The sequence below is a fragment of the Furipterus horrens genome, unplaced genomic scaffold, assembly GCF_987537825.1.
Source record: "Furipterus horrens unplaced genomic scaffold, mFurHor1.1.pri manual_scaffold_3, whole genome shotgun sequence".
NCBI lineage: Eukaryota > Metazoa > Chordata > Mammalia > Chiroptera > Furipteridae > Furipterus > Furipterus horrens.
This window is the reverse complement of record NW_028327173.1, coordinates 115,887,220-115,903,618: the sequence shown is the minus strand read 5'-3', so window position 1 is coordinate 115,903,618 and position 16,399 is coordinate 115,887,220. Positions and strand designations below refer to the sequence as shown.

At 36.7% G+C, this 16,399-nt stretch overlaps 1 protein-coding gene across 1 annotated transcript in view; it reads left to right on the top strand.

Annotated features, from left to right (window-relative positions):
* Positions 1-16,399, top strand: part of PRPF39 (pre-mRNA processing factor 39) — a 40,119-nt gene continuing 23,720 nt past the window's right edge. Inside the window, exons 1-2 of the mRNA XM_090270102.1 lie at positions 1-131; positions 12,360-12,706. Of these exons, the coding sequence (XP_090126228.1) occupies positions 12,389-12,706 (318 nt within the window). The 5' untranslated portion in view covers positions 1-131; positions 12,360-12,388. The remainder of the gene's footprint in view (positions 132-12,359; positions 12,707-16,399) is intronic.

The following is a 16,399-nucleotide window of genomic DNA, read 5'->3' as shown; positions in this document are numbered from 1 at the left end:
CTTCCGAGGAGGCGGCTGTGGCGCTAGTGGCGGTGTTGCGAGGGTTGTGGGGCTAGAGACCGTGGAAGTGCCGTCTTTGGCTCTGTTGGCCTGGTCTGCGGCTCATGGCATTGGGTCGCATCCATCATCAGGTCAGCTGGGGAGGGCGCCGTGGAATTGGCAGGAGGGGGTGATTTCGCTGGGCGTGAAAGGGCCTGCGTTGTTTCAGGCCGCATGGGGGCCGGGTCCTCAGTATCCCGCCGGGTTTGCGGCCTGGCCTGGCTTGGGGCGCGCAGCTGCCCATTCCGTTCCCCTTCCCACCTGTTGGTGGAGCGGTGCAAGGTTTCTTTTCTTAGACCAAACCTTTCTCTAAGGGGCGGGGAAATATGGGCCTCCACCGTGATTTGGGAAGCGATCTGGGGGTAAGGCTGAAGCCCTTGCTTCCTCAAGAGCTGGAAACCAGTGTGGCTGGGACGACTGGAAGTGGAAGGAGCTCACTAGTAGTGGACAGAACGTTGGGAAAGATACAAATTGTGTTAGTAAAGCTTAATTTAGGAGCCTTTTAGGACGCGTTCCACATTCTGACCGCATAAGCCACATTTTTGGGACCCTGAGTCACAGCACGCCAGAGATAAGCCAAAGCTTTTGGCAGGATAGGATAGAAGCAGAAATAGCTAAACATTAAAGACCTTTTGAAGAAATCTGTTAAGTAATAATGTCTAACTTAAGTTAATACGTGGTACTGCTTTTAATGTGTGATTGATGATGATACTAGAATACCGCATTATTTTATACCATTATATTACATTTTAGTTTGATATTCGTGGTGCCTTCCCTTTGAGGTCTTCAGGTTATCTGGCAACTGATCCAGTCTGTTCACGAATACTTTAAACTTTTACAGCAGGAAAGGTTGAAGCTTAAAGCAAGTTTCATAGATCGAAGTGTGATGCTCATGTTGGAACTTAAGGATTTTGGCTTGAAAAAAACAGACAACTACTGTTAGGTATTTCCCCCTCCCTCCGTTTATAACCTCATTCTAGAGTTGCAGAAGTTGGAACTTTCCACTCCACAGCCTTTGGTAGGGAAAAGTGAAGGAAAGGAATTCTACCAAAGAAGACTAGTTCTTAGATTGTGAACTCTGGAATAATTAGGTGTTGACCAAAGTTGGCTGATTATTAGCAGGTGGTATAAGGTATTTGAAAGTTGAAAAGCAGAAGTTTCTTAGTGTCACAGTATTTGGTATTATTTTTACTTATATTTGAAGAAGAAGAAAAAGAATTGTATAAATCAAATGATAAAACGTGTGTTTCAAGCAAAAGAACAGAACCTTCTGTGGTATGTTAACAATTATGCATAAAGCATAGAATTTTTTTTTTTTAAATAGCCAAAGGAGAAAGTAGTAGTTCCAGGCAAATGACGACCCCCCCCCCCAAAGTAAAACCTGAGTGATGCAGGTTTTTGTAAGTGTGTGTGTTGTGTGTTTTATTCTGGTTTCTGGAACGTAAGTGTTTAATAGGTGGAAACTTAAGAAAGATCAATCTGTGACCATTCTACTTAGTTTCTGAAAACAGTTGCTAAAACTATTGGTTTTGAGAGTCTTTTTTTTAACAGCCTGAGACTAATCTGTGGATGAGGCTCCAAGTAACTTGTAGGTCGCAAAATTAGTTGATTTATATTGCTCAAACTCCTGACTTTCAGTCCTTAGCGATGTTTTCAGATTTTTATGTGTTACTCTGTTTATGAGAAAAATAATCACAAAATAGAGAGTTAGAAAAAGGTATGAGATCAAACTTCCCACTTTTAATTATTTATGGATTATTTAAGTTATCCTCTCAATTTTATGATGGCAGGTTGAATTGTTGGTCAGAAGTTTAATTGATTGGAGCGTTGTCCCTGTACAAAAAAGGTCTCTGGTTTGATCCCTGGTCAGGGCTCATACCTAAGTTGTGGGTTCGGTCCCTGGTGTGGGGTACAGACTGGAGGCAACTGATTGATCTCCCCCGCTTCTTCTCTCTCTAAAAAAAAAAAAAACATATCCTTGGGTGAGGATTAAAAGAAAGTTTATGTCATAACTAAACTAAAAGTTAAAGGCATGCTATAAAACTATATTTTCCTGTACTGCATATTGATTTTATTATGTTCCGTTTTGTACTTGTGGACTTTATGCCTCTCATAATTTAATAAGAAAGTGCAATGTAGTAAAAAGGCATTGGTTGTTTTGGTAAGTTGGGTAAAGTACGAAAGTTTCATTAATCTGAGAGAAGAGTGTGAGCCAAGCAAGGCTCAAGCTGAAGAAGTTTTGGCTCTGTAAATGTCAATGAGGAGGAATACTGCAACATTAATGCATTTAAAAAGTTAAGTTGAGACCAGTTATAGCACTCAGTTTTTCTATAGTATATATATACTTAGAGCTGTTATATACTAGAGACTGCTTTAGCTTCTAGAGACACAGTATTGAACAAAACCAGTGCCTCTGTTCTCACTGAATGTAAAATTCTAGTAATATTAACTTACTGTTAATAATAGTGTAGCAATGTTTTTCAACTTTTTTGACTGCAACCCATAATGCAAGGTGAGGAAAAAGTAGGTTTACAGTTGTGAGTACACAGAGTTTATTACTGTATTTATTAATTATTGTATTATTTTCCATATGAACTATAAACCTACTTTTGCCCCACCCTGTATTTTCATGTAACATTGCAACCCAAGAAACAGTAGTTGAATTCTGTGTACATTTCTACAGTATGCCCTTAAGTGTGCATGCACTGTGGTATATTTTTTTCTATTCTGTATGTTTTTATTTAAAAAGGAGGCTGGGGAAGCTGGTTTGAAGCAGTCTAAAGCTTGAAAAACATTAAAAGAGGGGGAGATAATGATGACTCAAATTGTAACAGTAGCAGTGCAAATCAAAAGAAGAGGGTAGGTAACCTTAATAGCAAGGTATATGTGATTTATTTTGCAGATGAGGCTTAGAGAGTTTAAGTAACTTGCCCAAAGTTCCCTAATGAGTAACTGGGCTAGATCTTTAATTCAGTTCTGTCGAACTCTAAAGCCCAGCACTTTATTATGCCACTTGTTGTTTGGTTATAAAATAATATACAAGGTTTTAGTCTGGGGGTCCTTGATGCTGTTTATTTGTTATTTAATGAATTGAGTATGTTCTAGGCCTCCAGATGTACTGTATCCCTAGTATTGATAGGAAACTTGTAATCTAATAGGGAAGATAGAAATTGAACAAGTATCACAAATGTGATGTGTGCTGTGGGGAGAAAGACTGCTGTGGACGCATCCTTGGGAAAACCTAATTGATTTAGGGGGTATGGGAATACTTTTAAGGAAGTGATGTTTAAACTTTGTGCAGAAGAATGAGTAGGCTTCAGTTAGGTTGAAGGTTCTGAGTGGGAGTGTTAGGGTGGAATAGAGATGGGAGAGCATTCCCAGTAGAAGAAACTGCATACACTAATAAGAGTCTGTAGCTGAAAGAAGCTGAATTGGAAAACCAAACAAAACCTCAGAGGAAATACAATTTCTGGGTTGTAGAATTTAGTAGAGAATAGGCAAGAGTTTTTCTGTTAAACACGATATGATTGAATCCTGGGTCTGTCTCTGACTTACTCATGTAACCTTGGACAAGTCACTTAATCAGTTTTATTTTCCCCATTCTTAAGAATGGGAAAGTGAAATTTAACAAAATACTTGTTCACTAAATAGTGTCTCTTACTGTTGTCACAAATAGCTAATTGAAGGCATAGTGGTACATGATGACATGCTTTCTTTCATTCATTCTTTTAAAAATAATGAGTGTTGCCCTGGCTGGTGTGGCTCAGTGGGTTGAGTGCCGGCCGACCTGTTAACTGTAAGGCCACGGTTCGATGCCCAGTCAGGGCACATATCTGGGCTGTGGGCCAGGTCCCCAGTTGGGGGTGTGTGAGAGGCAACTGTTCGATGTATCTCTCACACATCAATGTTTCTCTCCCTCCCTTCCCCTCTCTCTAAAAAGAAAGAAAGAAGAAAATAATGAATGTCTTTGGTGTGCCAGACAATTCAGTACAGTTTACATGCAATAGTTCAATTGCATGTGTGTGTTATTCTATTTTTCATTTGCTAAAAGGGAGAAGATGATCTAAAGCAATCTGCAGTTTGAAAAATAATGGTCTAGTGGGGAGATATGGTTATTTAAACTATAGGAAGAGTAGTGTGAATAAAAAGAACAAGCTGGTTAATTCTTATGTCAGGATATACTAAATAAGTAAATTGTTTACTATGTTAGAATATAATAAATTCTATGGATAAAAGCAAAAAAGTAGAGGAAGGTAGAGAGGGTCAACATACTGGGAATGGGAGCAAGTTACAACTTTAAATAGTATGATCCAAGTAAGTCTTATTGAGAGGGTGACATTTCAGGAAAGGAGGAGGTGTGGAAGGTAGTCACATGGGTGTCTGGAAGATCACTCTGGGTAGAGGAAACAGCAAGGTCCAAGGCTCTAAAGCTGGATAGTGTGATCTGTCTAGAGACAGCAAGATGTCAGTGTGGCTGGGTGAGAGGGTAAGAGTAGTAGAAGATGAGGTCAGAGAATAAATGGTGGGAAGGGTAGTGGGCCGTTGGAAAGACATTGACTTTTTCTCTGAGAAGGAGCAGTGGAATTACATTGTCTGATTTATGTTTTAAAAAGAATACTGTCTCTTGTGTTGAGAACAGGTTGGAGACAGGGAAGAAGAGGTGGGGTAGAGCAAAAGGGAAGAATCAGGAACCTTTGATAGATTACAGAAGACTATATTATCATTCTAGATGAGAGATGAGTGGCTTGAACAAGGATTATAAGTGGGATTCTGGATATATTTGAAAGGTTCCATAATAGATCGGTTGGTTAGGTATGAGAGAAAGAGAAGAGTCCATAATGACTCCAAATTTTTTGACTTCATCAACTGAAAGGGCATTTCTACGAGTATAGGTATGAAAGTCCAAGCAGGTTCTGGGGAAGAAATCAGTTCACTTAGGGACATTATATAATTTGAGTGACTGCATGTGTGCAGATGTTGTCAGGTAGCAGTTGGACATGTTAATCTGTGATTTGGAAAAGAGATCTAGGCAGGAGATAGACATTTGGGAGTCAGTATTAATTGATATTTAAAACCATGTGAGATTGGGAGTTAATGGAGATAGAGAAGGTGATAAGTGACCAAGGACTTAAGTTCTGGGACACTTAACATTAAAGATCATGTCGGAGTGTCTCAGAAGACTGTCACTTAGGAGAAGGAGTGATAGTGAGGTAGGAGTAGCACTTGGAGATGGAATGATCTGATAGCTAAGTGAAGAAAATGTATCAAAGAAGATAACATTATCAGCTCCCAAGGAGTGTAGTTAATGAGAAAAGGAGAGAGCTGAGGACAAAAATCTTGGCTGCTACTAAAAACTGCAAGATTGGTTGAAAGTCTGGTGTAGTTTAGACCCTAGATTTTCCTTTTCCATTTAGTATAGCCAGCAAAACACTGGGTGTATCATTTGAAGAAGGTGAAACCATTGAAATTTTGGCACATCTGGTGGCACTTTGAGCATTGGCGAAGGGCCTTATTGAAAATGGAAATTGAATGGAAGTTTATATATTGAATGGTGAGATCTCTAGCTCTGTTTATCTTCTTTGCTCCCAGAATGCCTGTTACCTTCCTTATATGTTTTTAAATTGAAATACTTTCTTTGGGAAAACAACCCAAGGGGAATGATGTAAAGCACTGATGTTTAGTGGGCTCCCCCCACCCTCCGACAGGATGCCATCCTGCACTGAGCCCCATAGTTTCCAAACTTTATCTAGTTTCTAATTTGTTTGTGATGCCTAACACTTCTTCAATAGAAATTTGAAGATCACTGTACTTGAGAGACCCAAGCAGTCAAAAGACACTCAGAAGAGACAGAGCTGAGAACAAAAGAAATATTGCACCAGTGAAACAGGAATAGGAGAATATAAAATGGATTATTCAGAGAATTAAAAATAGGAATTAAAAAATTGAGCCATGACTTGTGGCTCAGTGAGTTGAGCGTTGTTCCACAAAGCAAAAGGTCACCAGTTCGATTCCTGGTCAGGGCACACATGCCTGGGTTGCAGGTTCGGCCCCTGGTCAGGGTTATTCAGAGAATTAAAAATGGATTATTCAGAGAATTAAAAATAGGAATTAAAAAATTGAGCCATGACTTGTGGCTCAGTGAGTTGAGCGTTGTTCCACAAAGCAAAAGGTCACCAGTTCGATTCCTGGTCAGGGCACACATGCCTGGGTTGCAGGTTCGGCCCCTGGTCAGGGTGCATACAACAGGCAACCAACCGATTGATGTTTCTCTCTCACTTGGATGTTTCTCTCCCTCTCTTTCTCCCTCTCTTCCCCTCTCTCTAAAAATTGAATAAGTAAAATTTAAAAAAATTAAAAATGTGATTCATGTATTAAAAATCCATTAAGAGGGATATCTCAAAATAGAATGATCAATGAGGTGGGGGAAATGTGGGAAAATAAGAGGATCAACCCAGGAGGTCCAACACCTGACTACTGTGAGTTTAATCAACAGAACAGACTGAGTGCCTTGCAGAATGAATGGCAAAGAGTTAACTTAAGGTACATTATTCTAGAGTTTCAGAACACAATGAAGAGAGGAACTAAAAGCTTCCATGGGGAAGAAAATTGCAAGTCACATACAGAAGTGAGGAATAAAAATGGCATCAGATTTTCTCAACTGCAACACTAGATACTAGAAACCAGTGAATAGATTCCTTCAAAACTCTTTAAGAAAAATTATTTTCATTCTAGAATTTTATACTCTATCGTTCAATTATGAGGATTTTTAGAATTGGAAAATTTTAATTTTTTCACCTCCACATACCCTTTTTCAGAAAGTTAAAGAAATGATTCTCTAAAAGAGGGAGTAAATCAAGAAAAAATATTTTGGCTATTATAAGATTCATCCCAGGAGATAAGTGAAGGGAATTATTTGGATCAAAATGAACAGACAAACCTAGACAGAACAAATCTCAGTCTGAATCGTTTCAGAAGGTTTGATGGTTTCAGAAAGGATATCTGCAGAACGGAAAATGGAATTGATGAATAGGAGAGCCAGTTGTTTTTGAGGGAATTTTATGAGTTCTTCGGGGTTGTGGGGTCAATTTTCAAAAACAGCCAAACATATGAAAATTAAGGAGGAAAGATTTAAAGAGGAAATGTAATTATAGTATACAAGATAACTTGAGAAAAACGTTTACATCAGCATACTAGTGTAAATCTAAATATAGATTTAACTCAGAGTGGTAGAATTATATTGGGAGCACGGGAAGGAAAATTGTGCATATATATTTGGTATAATAGCCAAATCCAAATCTTCTCTAATAGAAAGGCAGCAAAAAATGTCTAAAATTGGAAATAAAAAACAAGCAATAAGATATACCTCCAGATCAACTCTGTGTTAACTATGAGTTTTTTAGAAGCCTTTTTTCCTCCCCTTAAAACTTCTGCAAAAAGATTTAAAATGCATTGTGAAGCTCATATTGTTTTCTTCACTTATTTTAAAGTGTAACATTGTAAGTTTGGATAGCACTTCCTCAAAAATTCATTGTTTGCAGTGATACTTCCATTTCTGTGAATTTTGTTTTTAAGACTTTCACATGCTTTTATCTCATCTGATGTTCTAAATAGCCCTATGAAGCGGGTGATGCAGTTCTCATTAGTCCTATTTAATGTGAAAAAGTAAGATTTACCTAGGATCAGGACTTATTGCCCACCCCACCCCACCCCACCTCAATTCTTTGTAATATTAACCATACTATACTTCTTTCACTGAAAGAAGGATTTAGAAATTCCTAGTCTTTTGTTCCTTAATTTTTCTAATATATTTACACTTTAGCTGTTTCCCTTTTTGTTTTATTGTAGTAAAAACCATGTAACATAAAATCTGCCTTAAGTATTTATGTGTACATTTCGGTAGTGTTAGTTATATTCATATGGTTGTGAAGCATCTCAAGAACTTTCTCATCTTGCAAATCTGAAACTATATCCATTAAACACAACTCACCATTAAACAATGACTCCCTTTTCTTCCTGTTTCTAGGCCCTGATAACCATTATTATACTTTCTGTTTCTATGTGTTTTACTACTCTATAAATACTTCACATAAGTACAACTATATAGTATTTGTCTTTGTGAATGGCTTATCTTACTTAGCTTAAGTAACCATCAAGATTTGAACTCTCAAGTTAAATGGGCTGTTGCTGTTGCCTATTCTTCAGTTATTTATTGTTTCTTCTATTATTTCAAAACCTATATAGTTTTCAAAATTCGCACCAAGTTCTATATTTCTTGAAGCTTTTCTAGATGGCTATAATTTTCTGTTGATTAATCATTTCTTTCATTTGAAATTCTTTCTCTTATTGTTTTCCATGTTTTCCTGTCTTTCCAACTAGTTAACAAGCCTCCGAGTGCAGACTTATACTTAGCTATTTACTGCAAGGAATGTAGTAGAGCGCTAGATAACATCCAGCATTGAAAACTTTGTCCCTACCTGACCTCCCTGAACTTCCCTTATTTTCCTTGTGTGTGTGTTTTATTCCCTAGATTTACCTGATTATAACTGATTTTTCCAGTGGCATTCAGTTTCAGAAAGTCTCTTGATTTAAGATTTTAAATTTATCCTATGCTGGGAAATAGTTTGCTTTATACTACATTTTGAAATAATAAACATTTAAAATCTGGATTTCAGAGGTACATGATAATTGAAAAAGATGTCCTCTATACACAAAAGAATCTAAAACTAGTAAGAAGAAAAATAACAAATGTTTTACAATGCATATCATAAAAATCTGATTTCCTTAGTGTACAAATAGGGTGTACAAACTAGTGAGAAGAAAAATTAGTAATGCAATAGAAAATATGGACAACAGATGCAAAAAGGCATTTAATTTTTAAGAAACCTAGAAATTCAATCTCCTCATAGATGAAGAAATGCAAATCAAAATGAGGTACTGCTCTTATTTATTTATTTATAAGTCAAATGCATAAAAATTAAGTTTCATGGTACCTAGTGCTGACGGGGACGTGGAGAAATGGACATTCTCATGCATTGTTGAGTTAATCAGATAGGAATGCATTTATCTTCAAGTAATGGAAAACCTGTCAATTGATAGTAGTTTAAATGACTAGGAATTTATTTTTCTCACACAGTATGAATTTGGCACTGTGTTAACATCTTGATGATGTCAGGATGGACATGCTTAAGTTTTCTGGCCAATCCCTATTGACTGCTTCATGTACATAAGTTGTTTCAGCTATGCTCACATTCAGGGTAAGGAAAAGTTGTAGAACATACCTGTATATTATTTGTGACTGACTTTTTATCCTCACCTGAGGACATTTTTTCCCCCATTGCTTTTAGAGAACGAGAAGGGGAGAGGGGAAAAACATTGATGTGAGAGAGAAATATTTACTAGCTGCCTTCTCAGATGTGCCCCAACCAGGAATCTATGACCTGCAACCTTTTGAAGCCACATTGACCAGGGGCGCAACTATCTCTCTGTTGCTCTCTCTTGTACTCTCCCTCTTGTGCGCACTCTCTCTTTTTAATTTTTTAATCAGAAATGCAAAGTCTTTTCTCCAGAGCTCTGCAGCAGATGTCCTTTTTAGTCTCCTGATCCCCTCCTTACATAGGGTTAGGTACCTTGCTTCTCTGAACAAATACAGTGTTTTTTTATTAGGAAGATGGTGAGAGGGGATATTGGACAGGCACCTAAGTGTCTTGTCAAATGGCTACTGCAGCTTTTCTAGAGATGAATTTTCAGCATCCTTCCAAATTTATTATACATGTATTATTTGATCCACCAGTTCCATTTGTTGTTCAGAGTTTACCCATGAATAAGTTCTGTTCCTTCGAATTATTTAGAGAACTTGATAGAAGTATAATACAACTTTCTGAGTGTAAGCCTAGAGCCCAGGCTCCCTTGAGAACAAGTACCTTCCAGTGAGATGTAAGAAGAAATTGGTGAGTGACTTTCAAGGAAGATTTTCTTACCAAATAAGACCGAGCCTTGAAAGGAGAAGCTTTTTGCTTCCTGCTTCCAGCCTTTGGAACTGAAATGCCTGAAGCAACAAGCCACATTGTAATCACTGAAGACACTATCAGGACAAAAGTCAATGTGATAAGGATCCCAGAGGGGAAAACAGAAAGGGGCTGGGACCTTGAGAACATTGTTGAGTTGCTACACAAGTACTGGATTATCTAGCATCTTAAGTGGAATTTTAAACTTGTTCTGTGGCTTCTGAGATGTTTTCAAAAGTTTTTGCTAAGTTTCTTAACCCAAACTCTGGTTCTATAGTTCTCACAAACAAGTGAGGGCCAGAATGTGGCTAATGTCCAGCAAGATTAGTTTTAAGAAAGATGCTTCCCTTAGACTGTTCATAATGTATATGGAGTCATGCTTGGTAACTCCTTTTGTTACCTATCTCATACAGGTACTTTTCTGTTTCCTGGGTAGGACATTCTAAGTTCACTCACCACAAAGACAGGATAGTTTTTGTTTATGTGGAGCCTACTAAGTGTAGACAGCTGCATTTCGGCATGTTCTTGTGTATCCTGTATAGGTATTGCCTGATAGAATGTGACTTCTCTGACTGACCAGTTATCGATAATTCAAAGCCACGCTGAGGCCAAATAGAGCCAATGATGAATAAATGATTTTAAAAAAAGTTTTGTTTTGTTTTTTTGGATTTGGGGCCAAGGAATCTGTATTTTTAAGAAATAGTTTACTAGGTAACTACTGTGGAGCTGGGTTTGAGAATTTCTGTATAGACTAGTGAAACCCAGGTTTTTAAAGGAGGCATAAAATTACAACAAAACAACAAAAAAGTAGCCAGCCAACCATTGGTATACTGTAGCTGGCTTTTTCTTAAAACAAAACCAAACTCTCCTTTTTTCCTTTTCACTTCTGTTAAATAATTGCAGATAAGGCAAAATAAGAAAGCATCAGCCCAGTTATTTAGCTAAGACAACTTTTAACACCAGTCAGCGTTTTTATTGTGTTTTACTTTATTTGGTATAAATCCTTACAGATATATGTGTTGCATATCTGTAGTATATAGTGGACATCTTTCTATAAAAACACAGATATACATATTTCCTTTTTAATTATCATTTATTAATCTATTACATAATATGCCATTTACTAAAGCAGTCCTCTTTTTAATACTCTTTGTTTTAATATGATGTAATTAATGTTCTTAAACAGATGTTTTTGTTTGGTTATTTTCATAACATAAAATATGCAAAATTAGTAAACCAGTCTTATGGTCTGTTTAGTTTGGAGAATAACCTTCCACTTTAAAGACATGTGAGGGTGAAAGGAGGGAGAAAGAAGGAGAGAAACATCAATGTGTGGTTGCCTCTCATGTGCCCCCAAACGGGAACCTGGCCCGCAACCCGGGCATGTGGTCTGACTGGAAATTAAACCAGCAACCTTTTTGTTTGCAGGCTAGTGGCTCAGTCTACTGAGCCACACCAGCCAGGGCAACATGCCCTATAATTCAATGATTCACTTTCCATTTAAACTGTTAGTGGAAGAGATGAAGTCAATTATGAAAATATATTGTGGTACTACCTTATAGCATGAGAGTATAATCCCTTATTAGTTTATGGCCTTAACAACAAGATGATTTAATGTAAGCGATTTTATACAGTTACTATCCCATTGGTAAAACTTTCACAAATATGTTTTTAATAACATTTATTCACTTTAGAAACCACTCTTGTAATTTTTTAAAACCTTCATTTGTATCTTCTATAATAAAATAAAACAGCTGCTAGGATTTAAATTTTATTATAAATGTGTAGCTGTGTTTTAACAATATAGCCTTTTATTTTTTTAAACTATATCCTGAACTAAATGAACTCCTCTCTAAAACATTTATATCCATGACCAAAATTTGTTTTGTCATTCTATCTTTAGCCTTCAGAACAGATACTAAAGATATTGCTGTTTCCTAGGATTAATAGCAAGATAGCATTCATAAATTGAATTTAAGAATTTCAGCTAGCTAAGAAGCATTGAATTTAGATATGATTGCTTCTTTAGGAAGCAGGCTGAATCCTTACTTGCTTTATGGATGAAGAAAATAAGTCCTTAGATAATTAGTTTTTTATTCAAACACCCAACAATAAAATTGTAGATTTCTGGAAAATTTATATGTTACAGAATTTCATTTATAATATAGAAATTAGTAAGCCTGATTATGAGTTATAGGAGAGATCAAGAATCAAATTAAAGTTTCTTTAATAGCTAATAAGAGCTGTTTTAAAAAAGGTGGTTTTGATGGTGCTGAATAACATTTGGAAGATGTTTCTCTATTTTTGTTTCTACAGATCGTTAACTGAAGGCAAAATAAACAGCTATGCAAAATTCTCATATGGATGAGTACAGAAATTCTAGTAATGGCAGCACAGGAAACAATGCAGAGGTAGTGGTAGAACAGTCTGCTGATTTCACTACTGAAATTATGAATGTTACGGAAATGGAACAGTCACCTGATGGATCTCCTAATGTGAATGCAACTACAGAAGAAAATGAAATAGCAAATGTTGTGGACGTTCCAGTGACAGAAACAGAAGCAAATTTTCCTCCAGATTATGAAAAATTTTGGAAAACTGTAGAAAATAATCCTCAGGATTTTACAGGCTGGGTATATTTGCTTCAGTATGTAGAACAGGAGGTTAGTAATGTATTTATTTATTTTGTAATTTTTTTAATTTTATTTTTTTTATTTTTCTATTACAATTCTCCCACCTTTTCCCTCATTGCTGCCCCCTACCCAGCCCACCCCTTCTCCCACAGTCAATCCCCACCCTGTTGTCTGTGTCCATGGGTTCTTTATACTAGTTCCTTTGCTAAACCCTTCCCCTACTAACCCTCCATCTCTCTCTTCCCTCTCCCCCTGATCACTGTTACTCTGTTCCTTGTTCAATTTTGTTCATTTGTTTGTGTTGTTCATTAGTCTCCTGTATTGGGTTGTATCATATGGTATTTTTCTTCATTGCCTGGCTTATTTCACTAAGCATAACTCTCTAGTTCCATCCAGGTTGTCGCAAATGGCAGGAGTTCCTTCTTTCTTTCTGCTGCATAGTATTCCATTGTGTAAATGTACCACAGTTTTCTAATCCACTCATCTACAGATGGCACTTGGGCTGTTTCCGGCACTTGGCTATTATAAGCAGTGCTGCTGTGAACATAGGGGTACATAAGTTCTTTTGAATTTGTGTTTCAGGATTCTTCAGATGTAATCCTAGCAGTGGAATTGCTGGTTAAAAAGGCAGTTCCATTTTTAGTTTTTTGAGGAAATTCCATGCTGTTTTCCATAGTGCCTGCACCAGTCTGCATTCCCATCACAATGCACTAGGGTCCCAGATTCTCCACATCCTCACGAGCATTTGTTGTTTGTTGATTTGTTGATGATGGCCATTTTGATTGGTGTAAAGTGGTATCTCATTGTGCTTTTTATTTGCATCTCTGATGGCTAATGATGTTAAGCATTCTTTCATGTGCTTATGGACCCTTTGTATATCCTCCTTTAGAAGTGTTTGTTAGGTCCTTTGCCCATTTTTTAATTGGGTTGTCTGTCTTCTTTGTGTTAAGACGTGTAAATTCTTTATATATTTTGGAGATGAATCCCTTGTCTGAGGTATCATTGGCAAATATGTTTTCCCATATGGTTGGTTCCCTTTTCATATTGCTGATGTTTTCTATTGCTGAGCAAAAACTCTAGTTTGATGTAGTCCCATCAGTTTATTTTTTCCTTTATTTCCCTTGCCTTAGGAGATGTATCAGTGAAAATATTGTTATGTGGGATATCTGAAATTTTTCTGCCTATGTTTTCCTCTAGGACTTTTATAGTACTATGTCTTATATTTAAGTCTTTGATTCATCTTTAGTTTATTCTGGTGTATGGTGTAAGTTGGTGGTCTAGTTTCATTTTTTTACACATCCCTATCCAGTTCTCCCAGCACAATTAGTTGAAGAGGCTCTTCTTATTCCATTTTATGTTCCTTCCCCCTTTGTCAAATATTAGTTGACCATAGAGACCTGGGTTTATTTCTGGGCTCTCTATTCTGTTCCATTGATCTATATGTCTGTTCTTATGCCAGTACCAGGCTGTTTTGATTATAGTGGCCTTGCAGTATAGTTTGATGCCAGGTTTTGTGATTCCTCCTATTGCGTTCTTCGGTCTCAAGATTGCTGTGGCTACTCGGGTCTTTTTTGGTTCCATATAAATTTTTGAAGTATTTTTTCTAGGTCTGCGAAATACATTGCTGGTATTTTAATAGGGATTGTGTTGAATCTATAAATTGTTTTGGGTAGTATGGATATTTTAATGATGTTGATTCTTCCCATCCATATACATGGTACATGCTTCCATTTATTTGTATCTTCCTTAATTTCTTTCTTCAGTGTTATGTAGTTTTCCGTATTGAGGTCTTTTACCTCTTTAGTTAAATTTATTCCTGGGTACTTTATTTTTCTTGTTGCTATAGTAAATGGGAATTTTTTTCTAGTTTCTGTCTCTGATATTTTATTGGTGTACAGAAATGCCTTTGATTTCTGAATATTGACTTTGTACCCTGCTATTTTGCCAAATTTGCTTATTAGGTCAAGTAGTTTTTTCGTGGAGTCTGTAGGGTTTTCTGTATACACTATCAAGTCATTTGCAAATAATGACAGTTCTTCTTCTTTGCCAATTTGGATGCCTTTGATTTCTTTTTCTTGTCTGATTGCTGTGACTAGGACTTCCAAGACTATGTTGAATCGGAGTGGAGAGAGTGGACATCCTTGTCTTGTTCCTGACCTCAGGGGGAATGCTCTCAGTTTTTTCCCATTGAGTATGATGTTGGCTTCAGGTTTCTTGTATATGGCCTTTATTATGTTGAGGTATGCTTCCTCTATTCCCATTTTGCTGAGAGTTTTCATCATAAATAGGTGTTGTACTTTATTAAATGCTTTTTCTGCATCTATTGATATGATCATGTGGTTTTTGTCTTTCATTTTGTTTATGTGGTGTATTACGTTTATTGATTTGCAAATATTAAACCATCCTTGCATCCCTGGAATGAATCCCACTTGATCATGATGTATGACCTTTTTAATGTGTTGCTGGATCCTGTTTGCCAATATTTTGTTGAGGATTTTAGCATCTATGTTCATTAGTGATATTGGCCTATAGTTTTCTTTCTTTGTTGTATCTTTACCTGGTTTTGGAATTAAGGTAATACTGGCTTCATAGAAAGAGTTTGGGAGTCTTTCCTTTTCTTGGATTTTTTGGGATAGTTTGAGAAGGGTAGGTATTAGTTCTTTCATAAATGTTTTGTAAAATTTGCATGTGAAGTCCATCCAGTCCAGGGCTTTTGTGTGCTGGGAGTTTTTTGATTACTGTTTCAATTTCACTGTTTGTTATTGATCTGTTCAGGCTTTCTGCTTTGTCGTGATCTTTTTAGGCTTTCTGCTTCCTTGTGAGTTAGTTTTGGGAGATTATATGTTTCTAGAAATTTGTCCATTTCATCTAGGTGTCAAGTTTCTTGCCATATAGTTGTTTGTAGTAATTTCTTAAAATCCTTTGTATTTCTGTGATATCCGTTGTGATTTCTCCTCTTCCGTTTCTGATTTTGTTTATTTGGGTCCTCTCTTTTTTTCTTGATGAGTCTGCCTAAAGACTTGTCAATTTTGTTTATCTTTTCAAAGAACCAGCTCCTACTTTTGTTTAAATCTTTTGAATTGTTTGTTTAGTCTATATGTCATTTAATTCTGCTCTGATCTTGATGATTTCCTTCCTTCTACTTACTCTGGGCTTTGTTTGTTGTTCTAGTTCTTGTAGCTGTAGGGTTAGATTTTTTATTTGAGATTCTTTTATCATTTTCAGGTAGGCCTATATTGCTATAAACTTTCCTCTCAGGACTGCTTTCGCTGTATCCCATAGGTGTGGGGCTGTTGTGTGCTCATTATAATTTGTTTCCAGAAACTTCTTGATGTCTTCCTTGATGTCATTGTTAACCCATTCATTATTTAATAGCATGTTATTCATTCTCCATGAGTTTGAGTGTCTGAGTTTTTTCCTTGAGGTTGATTTCTACTTTCAAGGCATTGTGATCTGAAAAGATGCTTGATATAATTTCAATTTTCTTGAATTTATGGAGGCCTGTTTTGTGTCCTACCATGTGGTCTATATGAAAATGTCCCATGTGCATTTGAAAAGAATATATATTTTGCTTCTTTGGTGTGGAAAGCTCTATATACAGTAGTCCCTCTCTATATCGCGGTTCACTTATCGCAGCCTCACTGTATCATAGGTTTCTAAAAAAATAATTATTTATTGCGAATTTTTCGCTATAAGGTTAATAAGGGACTGGGAACGGTTTAT